Below are 23,779 nucleotides of genomic sequence, written 5' to 3'. Positions count from 1 at the left end.
TGAAAACTAAAAATGTGTATGAGTATTTGCAAGTTTTCATAATTTATGGATTAAACTTGTTGCGGCCAATTTCCTATTGCGCCTGATGTCGGTGAAGAGCATCTGCAAAACAAAGTCCATACTAATCATAATTGTATCCGGCAAGGACCCTCCGATGCTTAAGCCAATAAGGAGTGGTGAACAACAGATGAAAATTCAAAGAGATAAAGTTTCAGCTCTCAAGAGTGTTTTACCAAATGCTGTTCATTTACCTCCTTTTATAAATGAGTAGTTGATAACCCTCTGTAACGGTTAGATACGTGGATCTCGCTTATTTCGATATTATGTGATCGTGAAATGGATGCTTATACCCATCACTGATCATGTTCTGACCATTATACACTTTCTGCACTAGCAGTTTCTGGTAAGCTGACTATATGTCGGTAATCAAAATATGTCGATCATATGTCGATAGTTATGAAAGTCCGAATGAGCATAAGTTGATAACTCTGATATGCTGACATTCATTGATTTGAAATCAGTCGAATCATCATAGTCGGAGTCTATCAAATTTGCAGATAGCTGACTGTCAGTCAGCCAATCGATTGATAATCGACAGGTCGTGCTTATCAGGCCGATTGAAAGTCAGAATCAAAAAATTGGCTGAATCGCCCCAACAATTGCCCCCACTCTCAAGTTTAAGATAGTCTGACTACACGTTGTCATGTGGTTTGTCACGTCGGACGAAAGAAGTTGCCACGTATTGTCTCGAGCCCCGATTCGATTACAGATATTAATGATTCTTCAAAATACAAAGGGTCTTCATTCATTTTGTCATTTCAATAAATGCAATATCATCATGGGGATGTCGCTTCGAGAAGATATCTGACATCTAGAGAATTCGAACGATTAGATTTTGACTAGTAGATTTCGACCATGTGTCCAGATATCATTAGCTCAGCTCCACTCACGCGGATAGTAGTGAGGTGGCATGATCTGAGGGTAGGTGCATCGAACCGTCTGATCAGTGGTCAGTTTTGATGTGACGACGTGTCGAAATCTGGGAGAGCCTTGATTTGAATAATTTCATTCGGACCGCTGAGGGGTCCTATATATACAGTGTCTCTTTTATTTGGACTTTTCATTTTTGCATTCGTCATTTTTCTCTGCAACAGAAGGTTTTGTCCCCTAGGTGTTGAGAGCTCTTGAAATTTCTTTGTTCTTTGCATCACCTCTAGCTCCAGGTCAAGTTTTCATTCCTTTCTCTTAGGTTTTTCTCTTCTTCTTCTTCTAGGTTCTTTCATTTTCAGTGACGAGTAGAGGTAAGAAGGCGTAGGCCTCAACTTCTTGAGATAATTGGTCAGAGAATCCGACCGACGATTCTCCTTCGGGTTCGGAGATGGAAGTCTCTTTCTTGTCCAGGCCCAATGTCGAATGGCTCCAGGAACAGTATTGTATCCCGGAGCAATATCAGCTTTCTACTCATGGTCCGGACGGTTGGGTGAACTTTCCTCCTCCGGATCAGATTAAAGCTTTTTATATCAAGGACCTTCAGGCCGGTCTTCGATTTTCGATTCCAAAATTCATCTGGAATCTTCTTGATTATTACAGTCTTTGTCCTGCTTAGCTGGCTCCGAACTCCATCCGACTGATTATCAGCTTCGTCTTGTTGTGTCGTCTTATCCCAACCAACCCTCACCCTTCTCTTTTTCAAGCTTTCTTTATTCTTCATCTTCATCCCAAGATCAAGGGTTGGTAGTTTTTCAATCCGAGGAAGGGTCTTTCTTTCATTTCCGATTTTCCATCGTTCATTTATGGATGGAAGAATCAATTTTTTTTTGTTTCTTCTTCATCTACCTGGGGCTTTCCTTCACGCTGGAGTGATTGAAGAATCAGCTCCAATGAGCATAGTCGGGTTGACATCATCGATCGAAAAGACTTCCTCCAACTTAGAGATATGGATGTTCCAGCGCAACGAGAGCTGATGATAGAGAAGGCTCTCTATGATGCTGGACTTAGTTCGGTAACTTCTTTAGGTATAGCATAATCGATCGATCGCTTTATTTTTCATTTACTTTTAAATTTTGTACTAAATCTTGTTTTTTGATTGTAGCCATACGGACGACGGTATGAGTTTCAACTGCTGATGATATGACCTGGTCAATATTTGACCATTGAACCCACTGTGTGTGTGCTATTACAACCAGGCAGCAATAGATATCACATACCTACCTTACAAATGCATGTGTAATGCATTTATTTTGTACATAGAACAGGTCAGAGTCAAATTTTGTTGAAAAACCTACTCTAAATCTAATTACTAAGCCATTGACATCTCTAATTTATGGTAGATTGGATTTTGAGATCAACCAGATCATTGAATAAAAAAAGAAGAAGATGGAGAAGTATGAGATGCATGGTGAGAAATAAATCCCCATGTTCCTTGCATGTGAAAGGATTAAGGCTGGGTTGGATGAAAAATTACGTAGAAGCTCCTGAATGAACCTTAAATAATTTTTAAGTTTTTAATTTACAAGCATCACATGACTGCAAAAAATTACTTAAAGATTTCTGCTTGGACATCAAATTATAATCATGATATATATATATATATTAAAGCAGAGGCATCAACCTTCGTCCACTACTGTCACGTCCCCAACTCGAGATCGCGAGCCAAGAGTCATAGCAACCACCGCATACTCATAGAGAACTCTTCCCATAAGCATGCAAGACATCTTATCACGATATCATAAGACAATAATAGAACAAAATTAATGTTCAACTTTATTTCAAATAACTAAATCAAATGTCTTACAAAATAAAATTATATGATCTTGAAACAAATCTCAATAGATCCTAATCTCAAATAATAATATCAATGTCTGCCTTTAGTTCGCTCTCTCATATCGAATTTTTGAGTCAAGCTAATCTTCTGAATCTGTAAAAATAATAAAGAGTAATAAACTAGATAGCTCAGTAAGCAATGATTATTTTGACTAGATAATTCATGTAATAATATGAGTTGCAATTATCAAAACACAGTTTATTAATAATCAATGCATAAACTCAAATTTATTTTTAAAACACGAACTCAGTAATTTCAATATCTTTCAAATATTCGTATACATAATTATATACTGGATTTCAAAAACCAATCATATCCAAAAATCTGATTCAAAATAAATTTCACTCATGACCATATTTATATCCTATGGCCAGACTGGAATACTACATTTATATCCTATGGCGGGATCAAAATATCACACTTATACCTTGTAGCAGGATGGAAATACCACAACTACGTGTTTATTTTTTTCCAAGCCATTGTTCGCCACATTTTTATTTTTTTTCCAAGACAGTATTTTTTTTTTGCTTCAAACCTTCCACCCTCCTTCTTCCCCTCCCCTGCCACTTGTCTTCCACCATGCCTCCACCTATTGGTGCCTCAGTCCTCCCTTTGCCTTCCCCCACCACTGGTGTGCTGCTGAAGTCGCCACTGGGGTTGCCTATCTCACTAGTGGTGTGGGCCCCCCCACTAGGACCTACGAGTACATCAATGTAGTGTCGGTGTTGGTGGAGAGGCCTGAGGAGTTGAGGTATATCGTGGACTTAGAGTTCACGACAGAGTTCGATGACCAACCCATCTAATTTTCGAACTCACTTGTTCATTCAATTCGTCACCCACCTACATTTGTAGCGGTCACATCTTCCCATGCGTGATGCTAAAACTACCACCTATGGACATGCGTGTTGCAACGTAGAGCCTTCAAATGAGAGGAGGGAGGGGGGAGAGAGATATCAGAAGTGGAGGAAGTGATGCATCGCCTACACTCACTCCTCTCCATCGGGCAATTAGTCCACCACCAAGCCCTCTCATCCACGCCCTTCCTCCTCCAAACCCTCAATTCAGAATTCTCGATCCAAACCCTAGTCCCCTCTGCCCCTCTGCCTCTTTACTGTTAGGACAGACCCTCGCGGACCTTTGATAGTGCCTCGCGATGGAGTCCCTTTCCCTCTCAAACTTTTTTAACTCAATGGAGGTCGTGATGAAGAAGAAACCACTCCCGAAGTCAAAATGGATGAAGGAGATGATCCAGGGTGGGCCAAGTCCGTGGCCATCAAGGTGAAGTTGAGGGAGCTCAAGCTGGACACACAGTGTGCAAGGAGTCTAGGTGCCCCAATCTCGGGGAATGCTGGTTTGGCAGGGAGACTGGCATGGCCACCGCCACCATCATGATCCTTGGAGACAATTGCACTCATGGTTGCCGGTAAGTTTTTGTGGAATTTCTTCTATTTTCTCCTTTCCCACAAACATAAATTGAATTTTTTTTGGTTGGATTAGTTGTTTTATCGCATGATATGGGATTGTAGAACAACTACATGAAATAGTTCACGATATAGAAGAAAGTTAGCTTTTTAATTGACATGAAAATTATTAAAAACATATGAAAAATTTGAAGATGAATTCTAATAGTTTTGTTATTATTTCTGACATCTATTTTTCATTCAGGGGATGTTTGGTTGGGGGGAATGGGTGCCTAGAATCGGAATTGAAATGGGTAACTTCCATTCCAACCGTTTGGTTGGGAGGAGTCCCATTTCGATTCCAATGTTGGGGTAGAATGAGAATGGCTCAATCTATATAGAACTAAATCCCTACTCTCCTCTATCGCTTTGTTTGGATTGGGGGTACACGAGAGTTCTTAAGAAGAGGGAAGAGGAAGGTAATGGAGAGGAAGGAAAGGGAGGGTAAGGAAATTAATGAATCCTTGTTTGGAAAGGGAGGGGAATGGTAAAGAAGGATACATACTTTATCTTTGTTTGGATACAAGGGTTAAGGAAGGGGTAGAAGAACTTTTATATATATTTTGACAAATATGTCTTTTCTCATTAATAGATGTACTATTTAATGTTTGTGATATTTTGACAAATGTTTGTTCCTTTTGATAAATATACTTTTTAAATATGCTCTCTAGCATTTATATGAATCTATTCGAGAATGATTTTAGCTTTTTGAAATGCCCGTTCTGTTTGACAAATGTCCGTTCCTTTTTTTTGATTCATGACTCAACTTGTTAATACGATGAATTTCACTCCTGGATCATATCCAACTTCATATGTAATGGCTATAGGGTTTCTAAGTTGTACGAAGAGCAAAGAGACGGTTGGAAAAATAGAGTATATAATGGTCTAGTTATAATTTTAAAATTTTATTAAGGATAAGTTAGGAAAATAAAAATTAAGCGTGAACCTTCCCCTCCGTTACACCCCAAATCAGGGGATATAGAAAATTAAGTAAGTGAAAGATACGGAGGGGTTGAGAGAACTCTTTTCTACCCTCTTTTTACCTCTCAAAAAATTTTACCAAACAACAGTTTATTCTTTACCCTCCCCTCCCTTCTCCTTATGAACTCCCGTGTACCCCCAATCCGTATGGATTCAATATTTTATTTCAATTTCGATTTTGATTCCGATCACGAATCAAATGCTTTGGAGGATTTGAACATTTCGATTTTGATTTCAAGCCATTCCAATTTTCATTTCCATTTTGATTTCAGTTGTGAACCAAACACCCCCTTATTTCTTTCAAATTGATGCCCACTGCATGCAAAGAATAGGATTTGTCTAAGGACTAGATAGGTTGATGTTCAATTCACAATTTAATCATCTCTATAAAGATCACAATATGCTGGAGTGTGAATTATATAAAATATAAATTGGGATGCAGAAATTTATGGAGCAAAAGCAGGTTATGCAGTAAGATCCTGAAAACTAAAAATGTGTGCGAGCATTTGCAAGTTTTCATGATTTATGGATTAAACTAATGAGCATCTATCACTTTTTGTAACGGGTGTCGAACAAGTATAAGATAACTAATTGCAAAAAATGATAGCCAAATTGCTTCTATGCTAAGCAGGCCAACCATGAGTTTTATTCCTTGGCCAGGCAACCGGTAGGAACAATTTGAAGAGGAGAAATATTCTGCAAGGAGTTTTGGTTGACTTGAAGAAAACATAGAAATATTGTATCGCAAGATAATATGTTTTGATATTTTGCTTGTTGAAGATGTCTATGAAGGAGTGCTGACAACTCTTCGGATTAAGGTTTGGAAGAATAAGCTAATTTCTGAATATCATGGGCTTCACTGATGATGTAGCCTTAGGATTGTTATATCTACACTCTTCCAGTAATAAGCTATATGTTGTTGTTCAAAACAAGGCTAATGGTTATGCTTTATCCTGATGATATAGTATTGAAATAAGGATATGGTTCACTGCTTGATATGTAGAAGGCCTAAAGCATTAAGGATAAAAGAATTATCAATAGACTTTCTAGGATGTAATTGCAATTTTATTAGAAATAATTTTGAAAACCCGAACAAACATAATAGTCAAGAGATACTTTGATGTGCTCATTGTAGGATCCTTTCCTGTTAGCATTGATTAACTAATGAGGGCACGTTTAATAGTCCTGGAGTCAAGTAGTTGAAATAATGTATATAGGATGTTTTTTAATTGCCACCTAATATTGTCACTTATACATTATTCTTATAAAATGGCTAAATGTTCAACACCGTTATGGATTAAAATATTCACCAATTTAGAGGATTAAGGAAACTAAGATTGCTATGCGAAAATGATTATGCCAAGGTGGATCATTATAGGTGAGTCATTTTAAATCATTTAATATTGCACAAAAGAGATTCAAGGTTGAAAGGGTTGCAAAAGAACGGTAGAAGATCTAGGATGGCTTGATTGCAATTTCTAAGCAACACAATTCACAGCACATTAGATTCTGAACGAAGAATCCGATTAGAAAAGAAAATAGAGTATGTCTTGGTTCAAAAAGTTGACATGTGCTATAATTATCCAAGCCAAGCTCATCAAATATGGGGCTAGTTGTAGATCACAATTTTAAAACAGAAGGCTCCGTAACCTCCGTTAAATGATTAAGCTGTTTTTATGACCACTTGTTAGCAAATGCTAACATGTTAATATTGGTGTGGAATTCTCTATCAAGGCAAAACTAGGCAAAAGAGAGACTCTATACGAAATATAAACAGTCAATTAGCTGCTAAGAAGTTTTGCCTGAATGAAAAGTGTAATTGATGGGTATGAAAGTCTTGCAGAGCTATAGGATGGAAAGAGGAAGGTAAATAAAGATTTTTTTTTTTTTTGGCATATTCACTCTTATGGTATTTAGATAGAGATCATTAAAAAATAATAATTTTTATATTGTTATCTTAATTTTTTTTAAAAAATTAATAATATTATTATCAATTACTTTATTTAAATAACAAAATGAAATAAAAACTCTGATACGATGGCCTTTAGTTGAGCCATTATTATGGGATAAAACACATCAACATCATCCTAAAAAGTAGTTGAAAAGTAAAATTATTTGTTGCTCATCTTTAATTATTTTAACTATTATATATATATATATATAATAAATATAATAAAATAGATAAATAAAATTAAATATTATTTTAAAAAAAATATATCTTATGCAATCCCACGGGTTACAAGTAGGCCTGCAAATAGGTCGGGTCGGATCGGATCCTGAGTGATTCCGATCTGACCTAATTTCTTGATCGGATCTTGATATTGGACCCATACCCATCCCGATAAAAAATCGGATCGGATCGGATCGGATCCATGGCCGAATTTATTGACCCATTAGATCATTTGGGTCGGATCGGATCCATATATAATCCGTTTCCGATCCATGAAATGCAGGTCCAGTTCGGATCCGGTTCGGGCTGGATTGGATCACGGATTTAATTTATTTGAAACCTATCGTCAATAAATACTAATGCTAGATGTCAACTAAGAAATGCCTCTTTTCTTTTTTTTTCCTTCAATCCTTCAAGTGTAACTTTTAATAATTAATTGTATTGGATAGCAGAATAAAACAAGCGATTTTTGAGAAGAGTCAAGATTCCAGAAGTCCACACAAAAGAAGAAAAATAAAAAAAATATAAATTTTATATAGTGATATAATTGTCCCAATTTAAAACATCATACAACAAAAATATTTGTATATAATTAAAAATAAGACTGCACATACTGTGTATGATACAACAGTCAGAATATTATCAAAAATCCATCCAATCTTTTCTCTTCGGATTGTTATAAATATTACAACAGTCAAGAATAAAAGAGCTGAAGAGTTTGAAAAATTTTTAGTTTTTAAAATTTTTAATTTGAGAATCTGATGGGGAAGATCGAAAGATTTGAAAAATTTTGATCCAAACCCAAATCTATATTTGGGTGAGTCATTATAACTGAATTTGAATTCTATGTTTACGTTTGAATTGGATCGGATCTAATCGGGTCATGTATCTTAAGATTCAAATGTGAAGCTCAATGTGAAGCTAACGTCATCCGGTGCCCTATCATATGTAGAAAATGTCCCAGAGAAATTGCTTGTAAGTCCCCGTTTACAGGTTACTTTAATCAAGCTTTATATAAAAGTTTTCGTTCTGAAAATATATTAGAATCTAGGTGGGATGGGAGAAATAAATCAAGAAGTTGGAAGGAGCAACTAATTGCGATTTTGCTGGGATAAAGTTAAAACATCTTTGAAAAGAAATGGCTTACCCTTGAAAAAAAAAGGAAAGAAATCTGGATTTGTTGCTATCTCTAGGTGCCAAATCCTTTTCTCCAGCATGTTTCGGGCGTATTTTCCCACAGCTGAAGCCAATCCATGGCCGCCTCATCAACTCTTCTCTCTCCCAACTCCCCATACTCTGCTCCCTCTTTCTTCTCGGCGCCACCGAGCTCGTCTTCTCCTCCGCCGGCGCGGCTTGCCACGTCCTTCTCTGGAACGCCATGATCCGAGCGACGTCTTCCTTGGTCCCCATAAAAAGTGCCTAAAGTTGTTCGAAGAAATGCCTCAACGATGCCTAAAGCCTAATGAAATGATGAATGCATGTGTTATTAGATGCATGCACCCGCCTTGGAAACCATAAGTTTGGGAAGAAGGTACATTGCCGAGTTACGAAGGCCGGCTTCAATATCGTCTCCCTCCAGTTGGTAGTTCGCTTCTGAATTTTTATGTAGATGTGGAAAGTTCTCGCTGATTTGCGCGATTTTGGTGCAGCAAGGAGATTATTTGACGAGATGCCAGTGAGGAATGTGGTTTGGAAGATTTCAGAAGGCATTGAATCTCTCTTTCCGGATGCATGCTCCATTTGTTTATGCTCTGTCAACCTGGCTTCACGCTTCACATAAGAGAGGCTTCAGTCAGGAGCTGTAGTGGGGACTCCACTGGTAGAAATGCACATAAAAGAGGCTTCAGTCAGGAGCTACAGTGGGGACTCCACTGGTAGAAATGTATGCTACTGAGCCGACATTAAAGCATTTCAAATCTTTGCTCACCAAAAAAAGCATTTCCAATCTTTATCAAATTGGTCAAATGTGTTCTGTTGAAATGTGATGATTAAAGCACCTGCAATTCCTTGGAGGGTAGAGGATGCAATGAAACTCTTTGCGCTAATGAAAAGAGGACTTAATGACCTTGTTTATGAGTGTGTGGTTCGCTTGTAGTCATAGAGGATTGGTCGAAGAGGTTCGCCAAATCTGACTCCATAGAGAGAATTTAAGATTCAGCTAAAATTTGAACATTATTGGTATTTAGTTGATCTGCTCTTCTGTGATGGGTGATTAGAAGAAGCACCAGTGAGAAAGGATAGCTTATAAGCCTGATGCTGCTGTGTGGGGAGTGTTGCTTTCTGGCTGCAGAACCATAGATGAGCTTGGAGAAGGTGATGGAAAGGATTGCAGAGTTGGAAACCGATAAATGTGGAGTTTACGCGCATCTATCGAATATGTACGATAATATTTGGAAGACCAGTGGATGTGGTCGTCTTCTGGAGGCTGCTGATGTTACTTAGCAGAACCTCGCAGCTGAACCACGTGAACATGCATGGCAACTGCAATGACAACGAGAGAGCTTCAAGACAAATTGAAGAATGTGCTTGGAATTAGATACTGCAAGCACACATGGATTCCTGGTTCACCAAGCCAGGGGAGCGCTATCAGCTGGTAGATTTGTTACCTGAAGGGGCAAGAGTATCTCCACGATATTGATGGTGGAGACATGGAAAGCCTCAATGCATGAGTCGGGAGTAAAGGTCTGGGCAAGAGAATTTAAATATTCTATTTTTTGTTGCCTAGTTTTGTTTTCCATAGTTCCAAGAAAAAACTGAATGATTTTGTTTTAATTCGATAGATGGAATGCCAAAGCATTTGCAGACAACTAATATGAAATGTAAAAAAGGAAAAAAAGAAGAAGAAGAAAGGGATTAAAAATCAATTGAACAAGCTACTGTTTTTTATTCACAGATTGTGTTAGTAGAGACATCTTAACTTTCTTATTTTCCTTTTTAGAGGCTATATTTATGTTACCCAAAAAAAAAAAAAAAGGCTGTATTTAATTAGTATACATTTGATTCATATGATTAAGAAACAAAGTAGCTGAATTGATTGGTTATACCGAAGGAAGTGAAACGTAGTTCTGTATCATAAAAAGGGCAGTGAAATGTGGTACATCATCATATATTCATCAAACATGCAAGGTGCGAGTGCGATTTGGGTGGGGGTCCAATTGATTTCTCTTCTCCTTAACATCCATTGTACAAGCCCGTCATTTCTTCAGGCCTGTCAATGGGCCATTTTGTGAAGAAAAAGGAACCCAGTTACGCCCATTTCAGTAAAAGTACGGGTTGGACCGTACGACGGGTGGCTCCGGCAATATTTTGGGCCGGCTGCGTCATTCCTTCGCCGCCGTCCGAGCTTGAGAGCCGAGGAGGGGGAAGAGATGGTAACGTCACCGGTGGTGAATATGTACCCTCTCTCGAACTACACGTTCGGGACGAAGGAGCCGAAGATGGAGAAGGACACTTCCGTCGCTGATCGCCTTGCTCGCATGAAGGTCAAGTAGGTTCTCAGAAACCCTAGATTAAGAAAACCTCCAAGAACTTGAGATGTCTTTTCTCCTTCTTTCCATTATCTTCTCTCTCTTTTCGAGGATTCACGAAAACCCTAGCTCAATCCGGTGATGTTATCCGGCTGCTTGGTTTCGGTTGTTCTCCGATTCCATTAGGGTTTAATCGTCGGAATGAAACTTTGGGTTATGAGGGTAAAACACTTAAATTATCACCGTTTTTTCCGTTTTCTTTTGGGTTATTTTGATTGTTAGCAATTGCCTTTAGTTCCAGAAGAAGTGGAAAGGCGACATAGAAGCGATTTAACTAGCTAGTCGGCAAGTGTTTCTTCGGTTCGGAATGATCTCATGCTTTAAAATCTAAAGCATCACTTTCTTTGTTTTTTTATTGTTATCTTTGAATTTTGTTCAAAAAAAGAGGGAAAAGGAGAAATGAAGTGCTTGAGCTTTTCCAACATGTTTTCTTTGGTTTCCAATGGTTCGATTTTTTTCTCAAAGTTAGGATTTTTGTGGAGGAAATAAGGAATCACATTGATGTTTTGATATCTGAGGAGTGTATTATGTCAAGATGCAAAAGAGCACCGAACTGATTGAAGCAGAGAATTCCTATGTTGTGACAGTTGCTAGGGTGAACAAATAGGGAGAAGGTACAGAAAGAAGACCTTGATGGGCATCATAATCGAATTCTTTACCACTTTGCAGAAAAGATATGTTGTTGCATTATTGAATGCTTGTAACTATGAAGATTTGAGGTTTAAAAATAACCCAGATCAAATGCTTCTTTTGAATTTATATTGCTTTTTATCCATTTGATATTTTAGTTTCTCTGTGGTTGAATAATAGCTTTGTGGTTCTGTTTACTTGTGTTGACTAGTAGAAGTGATGCTTATTGTGGATGATGGATAGAAAGTATGGGAGAAGTTTGACACCAAAGACATTCACTTTGTAGATAGTGTGGAGAAGACTCACGGAAGAATTTGTAGTTAAATATCACTAGTGTTGCCTGTTTTAGGTCTTAACAGATCATAATGATAAGATCTGCTTGCTATCTTTCTATTTTTGTACTTGTTTACAGTGCTCTTGTCGAGCCATGATTTGGTGAAATAACAAAAAGAGAATGAAATGATGGATATCATATACTTATTTGGTAAAAAATTGTTTCTAATGGTGTTATCAACTTGCTTGCGATGGCCTGTAAAGGAATTCACATCAAATCACCCATTCGCTAAATCCATTTCATGTGCACATGTGTGTGCCCCTATATATGTTCGTGAAATTTTGAAAGCAAAGTACGAGGCTTATCTGAGGATTATTAATCAATTATGGATGGCTAATGTGCTGATATCTCTTAGAAGGCCTATAATATGAGCGGTATGCTTCTCATTTCTTATCTTAACTTAGCTTCTAAGTGGATACACCATACATCTTTTTAGTATCTTACAGATGTTCAATTTAAATATTTATATTATTTATTGTTTATCATGGTGGTGTAGATACCTATTTGCTAGATCTTATGCACAAGGCTTATTCAAAGGAAGGTACAATGGGAGTTGATACATGCACCCATATCGCTTGGTAATACACTTTTGTTCTTTCTTTGTGGAAAGAGGAGATAGTACATTTATTAAAGATTGGAATCAGTTATAATGACACTCATGGATGGGCAAACAAATTGGCCTCCCCTCCTGTTTCATGTAATCCATGGATGACATATTGATGATGAAGGCAATCTGAGAAATTGTTTCAATGCTTTTCCTTCCGTTGGCTTCTTTTTAACCATTTCTGGGAGCGGTGCTTGGGGAATGGAGCTTTCTCAGTAAGAAAATCCACTTAGTGTCCTTATTTGCTCTTTTTCTTCACTGGTCTAGTGCTGCCTCTTCTCCATCTCTTGGAGCATCAAATGTATATAGCTGTGAAATATCACTCCAGTGATTGGATAAGCCTGTTACCAAAGATTGAGTCACAATGTAGGTTTGTAGATGAACCTGAGATTTTCCATTCTATAGGCACATAATGTAGGTGATAAAGACCTCAATGTCCAGAAAATTGGATTTTGTATAGTGATAAAACCAAGCATATGTTAGACTTGCCTATCTTACATATCATAAAGTATACTTTTTGTACATATTGCGTCACAAATAAGTACAATAGGAAAAAGGTTGGAGACTAGTACAATATTCTATGGTGTTCTAGAGGTATTGATGTGCCTTTAATGAGCTCTAATAACAAGCTTTGGAATGGTAAAGGTCTTTTGACTTGGAGTAGGAGCCTTGTGAAAATATTATATGATGTTGTTTTAAATGTTCAAGTCATTGTGGTGGTGATTTATAGGTATTTGTGGGACTCATGGGAGTCTATGGAGAGGTAAGATCCCTGTGTATGGAGTCACCACAATATCTCATACTTAGTCTAGCTCTCCCTTCTTGCATTCAAGTGCTGTGATCCAGCAAATCTTCCTTTTAATAAGGAATATATATGGCCTTCTTTCTGTACATTCCAGGGAAATGCTATGGTGCTCTAAAATATTCTTTTAAAGAAGCAATAGGGAGATCCATTAGACAAGGGTAGTTAGAAAATTTTCATCCCAGTGGTTAAACAAACCGACTAACCCATGTTATTATTTTTTGGTAAAAGGGCTGACTTGCTATATTTATCATCTCCAACTCCTGAACCCATATTCCCAACCATCTAGTGTCGCTCCCTTCCCCTCACTGATAGCCTCGCCGTGCCGTCCACCACCATGCATTGGCTGCCTTCTTGCGATGGCCGCCTTCCTGCCCCAGCATCCTCCCTATGCTGGCTGCCTCCCAGATCTGCCCTGACATTGAAGATCACTTGTGCCGCCTATCTCCATATGTCACCTGCTCCCTATGCCAGTGACCTCCTTGATCTACTCGTACGTTAAACAAGACATTCACACCACCACCTCCTTGTACCGTCCACCTTTTCATGGTGGCTGCCTCCCTATGCCACAAACATGAACCCAAGCACAACCACCACCATCCCGTTGGCCTCAACACCCTCATGGCTCGACGGGGTCGGCCACACATTCGCCACCGCCAACTCCGCCCTGCCTTCAAAGATGTTGCGCCTGGGAACAACGACACTGGTTGTAGCAACGCTTCCGCTGGTGACGAGCTCTTCAGGTAGAAGAACTCGAAGGCCGGGAGGGGGACGATAGGATGTTCTCGAAGACCAAACTTTGTGGGGCACGAGGCTATGGCATAGGATGTAGTTGGCCTTATGCCAAGGAAAATAAGAGCAAAGAAGAGAAGACGATAAAGGTGGCCATCAATATCTTTTTGTTCCCGAAGGTTTTAAGGATGACTGGTGAGGATCTTGGGGAAAGTGAAGGCGTTGATATATGAGATGGCAAGAGGGAAAGGCTGGTTGCTTTGTCTAGTGTGGATTTTTTTGATGGCATGGGGAACGGAGAGCAGAATGATGATGGGTGTGTGCTCCCTTTTTGGTTTTCCAAATGCTCTTAAAGTTCACAATTTGTACCACACCAACCATTATCATCCGCTATAGAATAGCCATGAACTTTGGAATAATTACATGCACCATCCACGATCGTAACTGGCTATAGGCAACTGCAAGTAGAGGATCTTGAATGTTCTTTTTGAATCAGATAGTCAGTTTTTTTTGGAAAAAAAGGGACATTTCTACCCTTTGGAGCACTGTAGCAAAAACCATATTTTCGTTATGGTATTTCATACGGTGCTCCAATAGGGTAGAATGGTCATTTTCATTTATAAAGAAACTGGCCGTCTGATTAAGAAAGAATGCTCTAGATTCTCCACCTCTTGTTGCCTGTAGCTGGTCGCTATCAGGGCTAGTGCACGTAATTTTTTCAGCATCCGAGGCTAATATACTGTGAAAGGTAATGGGTGGTCGGGTAATTTTTGAAAACTTTAGGGGCATTTTCAAAAGCATTTTCTCCCCCAATTCCTGATCCACAATGGCGATGGAGGTTGTGTTTCTCCATCTCCAATTGTCGAGTAGCATTGAAGAGAGGCCATGGAGGTTGCGGATCGTGGCATTTCATCATTGGTGTTCATCGGTGGTCTTGGAGGATGAGATCGTGGCATACTCTCGTTGGTGTCCGTCGGTGGTGTGCGGTGGCAGCTACGATGTTGTGGATTCATGGGATTGGTCTTCTCAGATGGATTCTTCGCCGGATTGGTCTTCTCCATTGGAGCACATCTTTCTCCTACTTGGAGCACTCTTCCGGTCAATCGATCACCCAAGCAGTACCTTCTCCTTTTCGAAATTTCGAGCCACTTCCCGACCACCATTTCCCCAAATCCAGTACCTTCATCAAACAGATAAGAGGAATTATGCTTTTATTAGAACTTCTGGAAGTGGCTGCTTTTACTTCTTGATCCCGTTAATTCTTGCCTTGTGAAGAAACATCCCTAGCAATCATCTGACTGTCTTGTAGCCCTCTCTATTGTTACTTCTTGATCCCTGTTCTCTTCTATATGTATTTGTTTTCTTCCTTACAATCCTATAAATAATTTTGCACTCTTTTAATAAGTAGTGGTGGAAGCCCAGGCTTCCTCCATTTCCATTCAAAAAAAAAAAAGATTTCTTTCTTATCTAATCTACTTTTTGCCACGACCAACTATCAACAAAGCATTACTGCTGATTATGGTGACATTGCCATAGGAGTGAAGATGGATTTAGAAAGTTAACAAAAGATGTTTGATTTTTGGACATGGACAAATCCTTTTGAAGTTCAAAGGTATCAACGCTTTCAAGCTTTTGCCTACTAGTTGAGGCACTGGCAAGGGGAGAGGGTGGCACGATGGATGGGGAAATGGGTTTCAAAGATAGTCGATTCTCTTTCAAAAATAAACAGCCTGCCGGCATGGGGAGGCAGCTGGTGCAGAGTGGTGGCCGGCACGTAGATGCGATGGGCGAGGGGAAGGGGGCGGTGTGATTGAAATGCCTTAATTAGAGCAGTCGATGGTTTTCCAAAAAAATAATAAAATATTATGGGTTAACCGGTTTGGTGAGCTGCTGAAATGGAAATTTCTCAGTTAGCCCTATCTAGGATATTTCCTACCATTTCTATAAAAAATTATTTAAGGCGCACTGTAGGGACTCTCTTCCATTATTCTCCCTCTTTCACCAATTATCATCATATCCTTTCCACCCTACACTCATGTATAACCATTTTGTGTGTCTATATTTTGTTTCCACTATGCTCCCTAGCATCTGTTGTACTTGGTTATCATGCTAAATTGGAGCCAAAAATATATCAATCTTGGAAAACTTCGGCGGGCACAATATCAATATCTCATATGAGATTTTCCAATCCGTTTATCTATTATTTTAGATGATTTTTTAGTTAATAAATGTCAAAATGAATGCTTACAAACTGTGTGTAAACTTGATTTAATCACTTCAGCAGAGATTTCAATATTTAGATCTGATATTTTTTGGCTTCTTTGAATGTCACAGTTGCTTTCAAAATTTTCCCACTTTCGACATCAGCAAACATAAAATGAAATTTCAGCTCATATTGATATCGGTCACCAACTGTGATGACTGATTTTTTTGTCCTTTAAAATTTTGACAACAAAAAACTCTTTAATGTTTCTTTTGGTAATTATAATATTTATTTTTGTTTTGAAAATTTGTGGAAATCAAATTGTAATAATGGATAAAGCGAACAAAGTTACATAGAGTTAGGAGACAAGGAAAAAAGATTATGCAAACTCAAAAAATTGTACCAAGGCAGCATGTAAATTTATGGACTTTCCAAATTGGACCAAACAACTATATTTGTGGACTGAACTTTGCTTTCTCAAAACCATTCATGTCTGTATAGTTCTCATAACTTCATTGTGCTTGCTGATGCATCTAAAAATCCCCCCATATAAATTTTTTTTATAAAAAAAAACTGTTCATTTAAAGGTCGTAGAAGCTGTATTGGTAAAAGCTCCTACATGGCTGGTATTTTCCATTTTTCTATTTCATTGTTTTGCATTGGTGCATGAATTTGGGATGCATTATGTTCCATACTTTTATTGTTGGTGGATGTCAGCTATATGAAGGAAGGCATGCGGATGAGTGCTGAGGCAATTTTACTGGTAACACCCTGCACATATGACTTATTACTTGATCTGATATTATGTCCCCCCAGTTTTTATTAATTAGTTTCATTATGTAACTTTTTTCCTGTTTCTTTATCAGTGTCTATGCTAATTTGCCAAAATGTTAAGACTTAGGATGCATTTGGTGTTGCTTTAAAGAAGTCCTTTTGTGACTTTTAAAGTAAAATAAGTACCTTCTGGAAAAATTGTGTGTCTGGTAATGTCATTTGAAAGTTGCTTCTGCAAGAAGCAGAAGTCAGAGGAAAAAAAACTCTTTTAGGATATGCTAGAAATATTAGCTTTGTGCTACTGTTTGTTGTCTTTCAAACTTGGCAAGCTCATCTAGAAAAAGAGTTCCACAATATATGATTACCAAATGCCAAATATATCGAAAAGTTTTTTTTTTTTTGGTTAAGAACTTAAATAGATGTGAGTTTTGTGAGTGACTTTTAAAAAAGTGGGGGCAACACCAAATACACCTTTAATGACTTTTAAACTAGCAGAACCAACAGCAAATACACCCTTATTGGTTAAGTTTGGTGAAACTGTGATGCATATATCCTAACATAAGTATGAATATGCACAAAGATTCGGGTTCTAACGGGATGTCCTACAGGACACCAGGACGGGATACCATCCCATACGTTGGGACATGGCTGTCCCACTAGCGTCTCGATCGAGACGTCTTGGGACATCTTCTGTCCCAGGGGTTGGAACGAGACGGGATGGCAACGCATTCTGTTCCATGGGAAAATTGGGGCAGCCTCGTCCCACAGGATTTAAAACCTTGGATATGGAGTCAAATATCAGGGATCCAAATTGTAATCTTTTATATTTTTTTTCTGGATGATGTTGGTACATGCTGAACTTTGAGTTGAATTAAGGTTAGCTATGATTCAGGGGTGTGCAGCATGTATAGCTTTCCTGCTTCTATTGCTAAAATGCACAAGTTATATAATAGATGCATTGTTGACTCATATAAACCTTGCGTCTGAATTCAATCTTTTACATGTATTAGGTTGTGTCATGTTTTGTCAACAACTCATGTCCTTAAAACGAACCAGGTACTTCAACAGATAACAGACTTACATCTAACAAATAAAAAAATAACCAGAGACTTGATATGTTCTGACATCTTATTTCAGATGGCCTGTAACACAACCTTGCCCTTTCTGACATCATATGTCTCCAACTGTTTTATAGTTACCTTGCCATGGTTTCATCATTCCTATCACCTCACTATAGGATTTTCCGATAATGCTAATGTAAAGGATAGGACACCTATCTGATGAACAAAGCCTTGTTGAAAATACTTTAGATCTAAAAGAAACATAATAGGTGTTATGAATGATTCAAAACAACTGATGTTTTTGTATATTACGATTTCTTATAATTTCAAAATTTGTAATGGAAGGTCTTAAACATTGAAATAAAAAGGTAATTTTAGATTTAGTGTTGCTCCCTTGAGTTGTTTCTGAAGCTCAAATATGCAGTTTGATTGACCTGCCTGAACTTGGCTTATGTTGGATAATGGTAGGTAAGAAATATATATACAAGTGAGAAAAAATGATTTGACATTTCCAAAAATGTGCATGAGAGTTTCTGATGGATGGAAAGATATTCTTTCTCCATGGTGCTGGAGGGTTTTTGCCTTGGCCTTGTTGGAATCTCATCTATTTTTTTTTCTTCTCCTACTTGTTTGTTTTACATTTAGAACAATACCCCTTTTCAGGTCTCAAATTCAACCTGTTTTTTGCCAAGCTGTTCTAAAATAGTTTTATTATCTTGTTTGAGAAGTTAATTTTGGTTTGTTATCTGTTAAACCCTTGTTTCCTTCAGTTTAGATAAGTTGGTTAGAATGGAAATCAAGATCTTTATCATATGAACATTCAAGAAGGCAAAACTTGTTGCCTTGAGAATGCTCATATTTGTCTGTGTTTTTTATATTGAGTTCCATTAACATTTGCAAATGATATTCATAAGTCCCACCTTTTTGTATCGATAGTGGCGCTTATGTATTTTACGGAGCTAACTGTTTGGCAGATGGCTTTCTAAATGAGCTTTCAAAATGTGCCTGTCCTTGTTGGCTTTTTATAGTTTTCCTGCCTCTAATTGCAATTTTTGTGTTTTCTTCTTGCTGCTTTCAGATTCTCTTTGATATTTCTTGTTATAATGATATTATTTTCCAACAGTTTAGTTCAAGAAATTAATTGTTTAGTACAAACCTTACCTAAGAGCACTCCACCACGTATAGCTGCCTTTTAGATATTTTATTTTTGAATTTTAATATAGCAGTGAGAAAAGTTTAAAGAGGCTAAATTAAAAAAATGTTGTATCAGCTTTCAATAGTTTCTAGGTCATAAGGTCCATATAATCGTTAGAGTGGCATGACATACTTGAGGTGCATGCAAGTTAGACAGACATGTGATCTGGTTTATATTGCCATTTACTTGAAATGAATTTCTACATGTAATTGTGGGAACCCTTGTGGTGTGGATGCTTTTCCCTGACCATTCTTACAAATGCAGTATAAGAAATTCTAGCAACTTTATTCTACACCTGGCTTTCAACCTGCAGGTGCAGGAACACAACCATCCCCATATATTGCTATTACAAATTGGAAATACATTTTGTAAACTTCCTGGTGGACGTTTGAAGCCTGGAGAGAACGGTAGGATGTTGTCTTATTATTCTATAGTTCTAACTCGAACTACTGTAGAGCTACTTAAAACAATGTTTTTATGCATGGTTTGAACATTTCTAATCCTGGTTTCTTGTGACTTCATAGAAATTGAGGGTTTGAAACGGAAGCTGTCTAGCAAACTTGGGGCCAACTCACCTTCCTTTCAGCAAAATTGGCAGGTATTTATCTGAATGTGAATTCTTTTTCCATTGGTGGATGCCACTTTATTGGAATTTGGTATACATCGAAAGGTAAAAAGAGGTTTGACCTGATTTTAGCCATGTTATGTTGTCAAATATGTTGGGCACATAAATCTACAAATGTGCTGTGTGCGCATCATACTGTGATCTCTTTTACCATCTTCTCTCCATTGTTTTGCCCTGATATTAATCTATTCCATAAACTAATAGATGCCGGTGAAATGTAAGCTGACCAATCCCTCTCTTGCTCATGTTTCTAAGGACAAACAGCGATGTTTTTGACCTCTGCAGCTGTATTGTCTGTATACCGCAATGAAGACACCCTACTTATTGATATGAGTATTGGTGGTTACCAGTCCATACCCAGGGCAGAGCCAGGATTTTTGTGGAGGGTTGCACAATGTTATGTAATAAAGGCTGATTAAACTTTAAACACAATCTTGTTGTATCTACTTAATAAATTTTAATTAGTAAGCTATATTTTTAAATATAAATTGTCATAAATCACCATTATTCTTGATAGAGCCTCATCTTCTATGGCTGGATTTTGAAATGATTGTGCTTCTGGTTAGGATATGTTAATATGAAGTAGAGTATGCACCCTTTAATTCATTTCAGGCATTAGTCCTCAATACCCATTATTTTCCTAGAATAGTATCGCCACCAAAAACAAACTATAGCATAGTAACTTTATCCACCATATGCAATTACTTGGATCTGTTCCTCTACAGGACCTGGACTCTAACTTTCACTTGTTTCCTGACATTTATTTCATTAAAAAAAAAAGTACAATCAATAAAATGTGACATTTTTTTGTGCTTCCTAACACTGTATTTGACCTCATAGCGTTCAAACTTTTGTCTTGTATATGAACTTGAAATTTTTCTTTAACAACTTGATATTATGACCCTGTAAGGTTTGCATAAGTCATTATGTCTTTTGGAATCTCTGCAATGTTAGTTTCTCTCAACACCTTTCAAAGTTCAAAATATACTTTTTTAGCATGTGTCAATTAAAGTTTGTAATCTCTAGCAAACTGTGACTCCATGGAACACTGTAACTCTAATTTTTTCTATGATTGCTGGGGCCAATATATGTTGAATGGACAATTTATTCAGGCATTATACGCAAACTCATTCTAAGAACCTTTGATGATGGTGATCTCAATGGTCCTTCTTTGTGACTTGCAGATTGGGGAGTGCGTTGCTGTGTGGTGGAGACCAAACTTTGAAACAATAATGTACCCATATTGTCCTCCTCATATCACCAAGCCCAAGGTGAATTGCATCATGGCTTCAAAGTTTTACTGATAATTTTTTTATGTGGTTACATTTTTTGGGTTTTTTTAATGGATAATTTATTTTTATTTCCAGGAGTGTAAGAAGCTTTTTCTTGTTCACTTGCCGGAAAGAGAATACTTTGCTGTTCCCAGAAACTTGAAGTTGCTTGCTGTTCCATTGTTTGAACTGTATGACAATGTTACGGTATGAACATTCCAGCGTTAATAGCACTTTTGGATGCTTGTCTTGTTTTCTGATTGCCTCAGTATGTAGCATATGATATCTTTCATGGCCATTTCTTTTCTTTGTTGACCACCCTCCTGCGGTAGGAGTGTTCCTTAAAATATCTATATAATTTAACCCCCCGCGCCCCCCCCACAAAAAAAAAAAAAAATCGTAATTGTTTAATTTGTTAGATGCATTCCAAATATCAGTTAATTGGGGACTACTAAAGTGAAGCTGAATCATAAGAGACCTTTGGTAGTTGAAATGAAAACTTTGGCCTCTGTTACCGAAGCACAAAAGCCTTCGCTGTGTACCCAGAATTGTTACGCAACTAATAACTTTTTATTATATTCTGCCTTGTAGCCTTATTTATTATTGCGAACACTGACTGAAGTCCTATAATCCTAGAACACAATGGAAAGTACAATTTTGCATTGGTTGTTTGCATTTGTAATGCCAGTCATCCTCTTCAAATGCGTAACTTGTACTATGCTTAATATTTGCCATTTTAAATGGATGCAGAGATATGGACCTGTTATCTCAACCATTCCACAACAATTATCAAGATTTCAGTTCAACATGGTTAGTTCGTGAAGATGGTAGGCTGTTTTACAGCAAAGTTCATCGATTGACTGATCCACCCAGACCTTCAAAATGTGCATGCCACAGCAAGATGAATGAAACTTACCCAATCTAACTTGAACTCCTTAGCTTACGTGATATATTGCCTGCTTAAACTTTTTGTGTGCACCTATAGAATTTGTTGATCTGTGTATGGGGTTTTCTTCGTTTCAAATGTAAGGTTGACATCAACAGTTGGACTTCCGAGTGATCATAGTGTGTAGTTTAGAAAAAAATATAGACTAATCTCTATATCCCGAAGCCTTTTCTTAGTAACAGTGCATTCATTAAACTGATGCTAGGTTAGAGAGCAGATAAGCGGACAGAGACACGTGAGAAACGAGATGTCTATTGTGTGTTGAAGCTTACATGTTGTGTCTCTCCCAAGTTTTTGCTGGGTTTGCTTGGTGTTTTGGGTGTGGGAGGGTTGCTGAAGTTTTCATGATGATGGGGCAAATTTTGAGTGAGCAAATTTGTCTTTCGAATCTCAGTAGGACAGATATTGATGCATTTTTTAAAGAAAATGTAATAATTTTGTGCAGTTAATTCTTTCTGTCTATGATACGTGAGCTATACTTTATCTTCAACTGCGTTTTTCTTTTTGATTTCTATAGACACATCATCTAAGGGCACCATGTTATAGTCAATTTCAGGGTAAAAAAATACATTCTTAAAGCTCTGGGTAATGGTTTTTTACCCAAAAAAAAAAAAAAAGCTCTGGGTAATGGTGCTAATGGAGTTTAATAACTTTAGAGGTGGATGTCAAGTCCTTAACGAGTAACGACCTTTGGAAGTCTGTGTTGGAGTTGGTGTAAAACGGATGTCTGAGCTGGAGTTCTAGGCACTGGGGATCTCCGCCCTTCAATGGGGATGACTCGCAACTGCCGACAATGCCGTATTGCGGATGGTGGTACGTGTGAGTTTATGCAAGCTATCGTCCGGTGCCCTTGCTTCCATCAACTCATGGTCGTCAAGGTGGGTTTTGCATGTAATATTCGTGAAACGTTCGAATGGATTTGGTTCATTAGACAATTAAAACGAGCCTTACTGGTTTTGGTGTTAATGTGTATTTTTTTTTCTGTAACATTCATCAGTAGGGGTACGGTTCATATCGATTTTATGTTCAAATTTAAATTGAATCAGTTCTAAACGGTTTGATATTTTTAAAAATTAAATTAATAAAAAATTAAAATCAAATCAAACTAACATAATTTAAACAGTTTGATTTGGTTTGGTTTATCGATTTATTTTTATTTTTATTTTTTTATAATTTATTAATTTTTTTTTCTATATAAAAATATCATCAAAAAAATTTATTAAATTAAATGATATAAATTGATATAAGATATTGTGATTCAACAAAATAAAATTTTTAAACAAACACCATCATTAAGGATTAAGATAAAAATTTTTAATAAATTATAATAAAAATAAATAATTTAGTAAGTAAATTATTTAAGATTTAAAGCTAATCAACATAAAATCAAATAAAAAAATAATATTATAAATTTAAAATAATTTTTTAATATATTGATATTCCAACATAAATAATATCATGATCAGAATGATGTTGTTTTATTAAAGTCGGTCCGATTTGATTTGAGAACGATTTTATTTACTGATAAATCTGAATCAATTTAAATTTATTTTTTATATATTAAAAAAAATTAAATCGAATAAAATAAAATTTTAAATCAAATCAAATATATAGTTTAATTTGATTTCACCGATTTGGTT

General features: G+C 37.2%; 1 protein-coding gene across 1 annotated transcript; it reads left to right on the top strand.

The window, feature by feature from the left end:
* Positions 1-10,687: 10,687 nt before the first annotated feature.
* Positions 10,688-22,588, top strand: LOC105059021 (pre-mRNA cleavage factor Im 25 kDa subunit 2). The gene is made up of 7 exons (XM_010942151.4): positions 10,688-10,922; positions 16,985-17,030; positions 19,611-19,704; positions 19,822-19,895; positions 21,107-21,193; positions 21,290-21,400; positions 21,944-22,588. Exons 1-7 carry the CDS (start codon positions 10,804-10,806, stop codon positions 22,013-22,015), a joined length of 603 nt encoding a protein of 200 aa, XP_010940453.1. The 5' UTR covers positions 10,688-10,803; the 3' UTR covers positions 22,016-22,588.
* The last annotated feature ends 1,191 nt before the right edge of the window (positions 22,589-23,779 follow it).

This window comes from Elaeis guineensis, chromosome 16 (assembly GCF_000442705.2).
Source record: "Elaeis guineensis isolate ETL-2024a chromosome 16, EG11, whole genome shotgun sequence".
NCBI lineage: Eukaryota > Viridiplantae > Streptophyta > Magnoliopsida > Arecales > Arecaceae > Elaeis > Elaeis guineensis.
The sequence above is the reverse complement of the archived record's forward strand: the minus strand, read 5'-3'. Positions and strand labels throughout refer to the sequence as shown.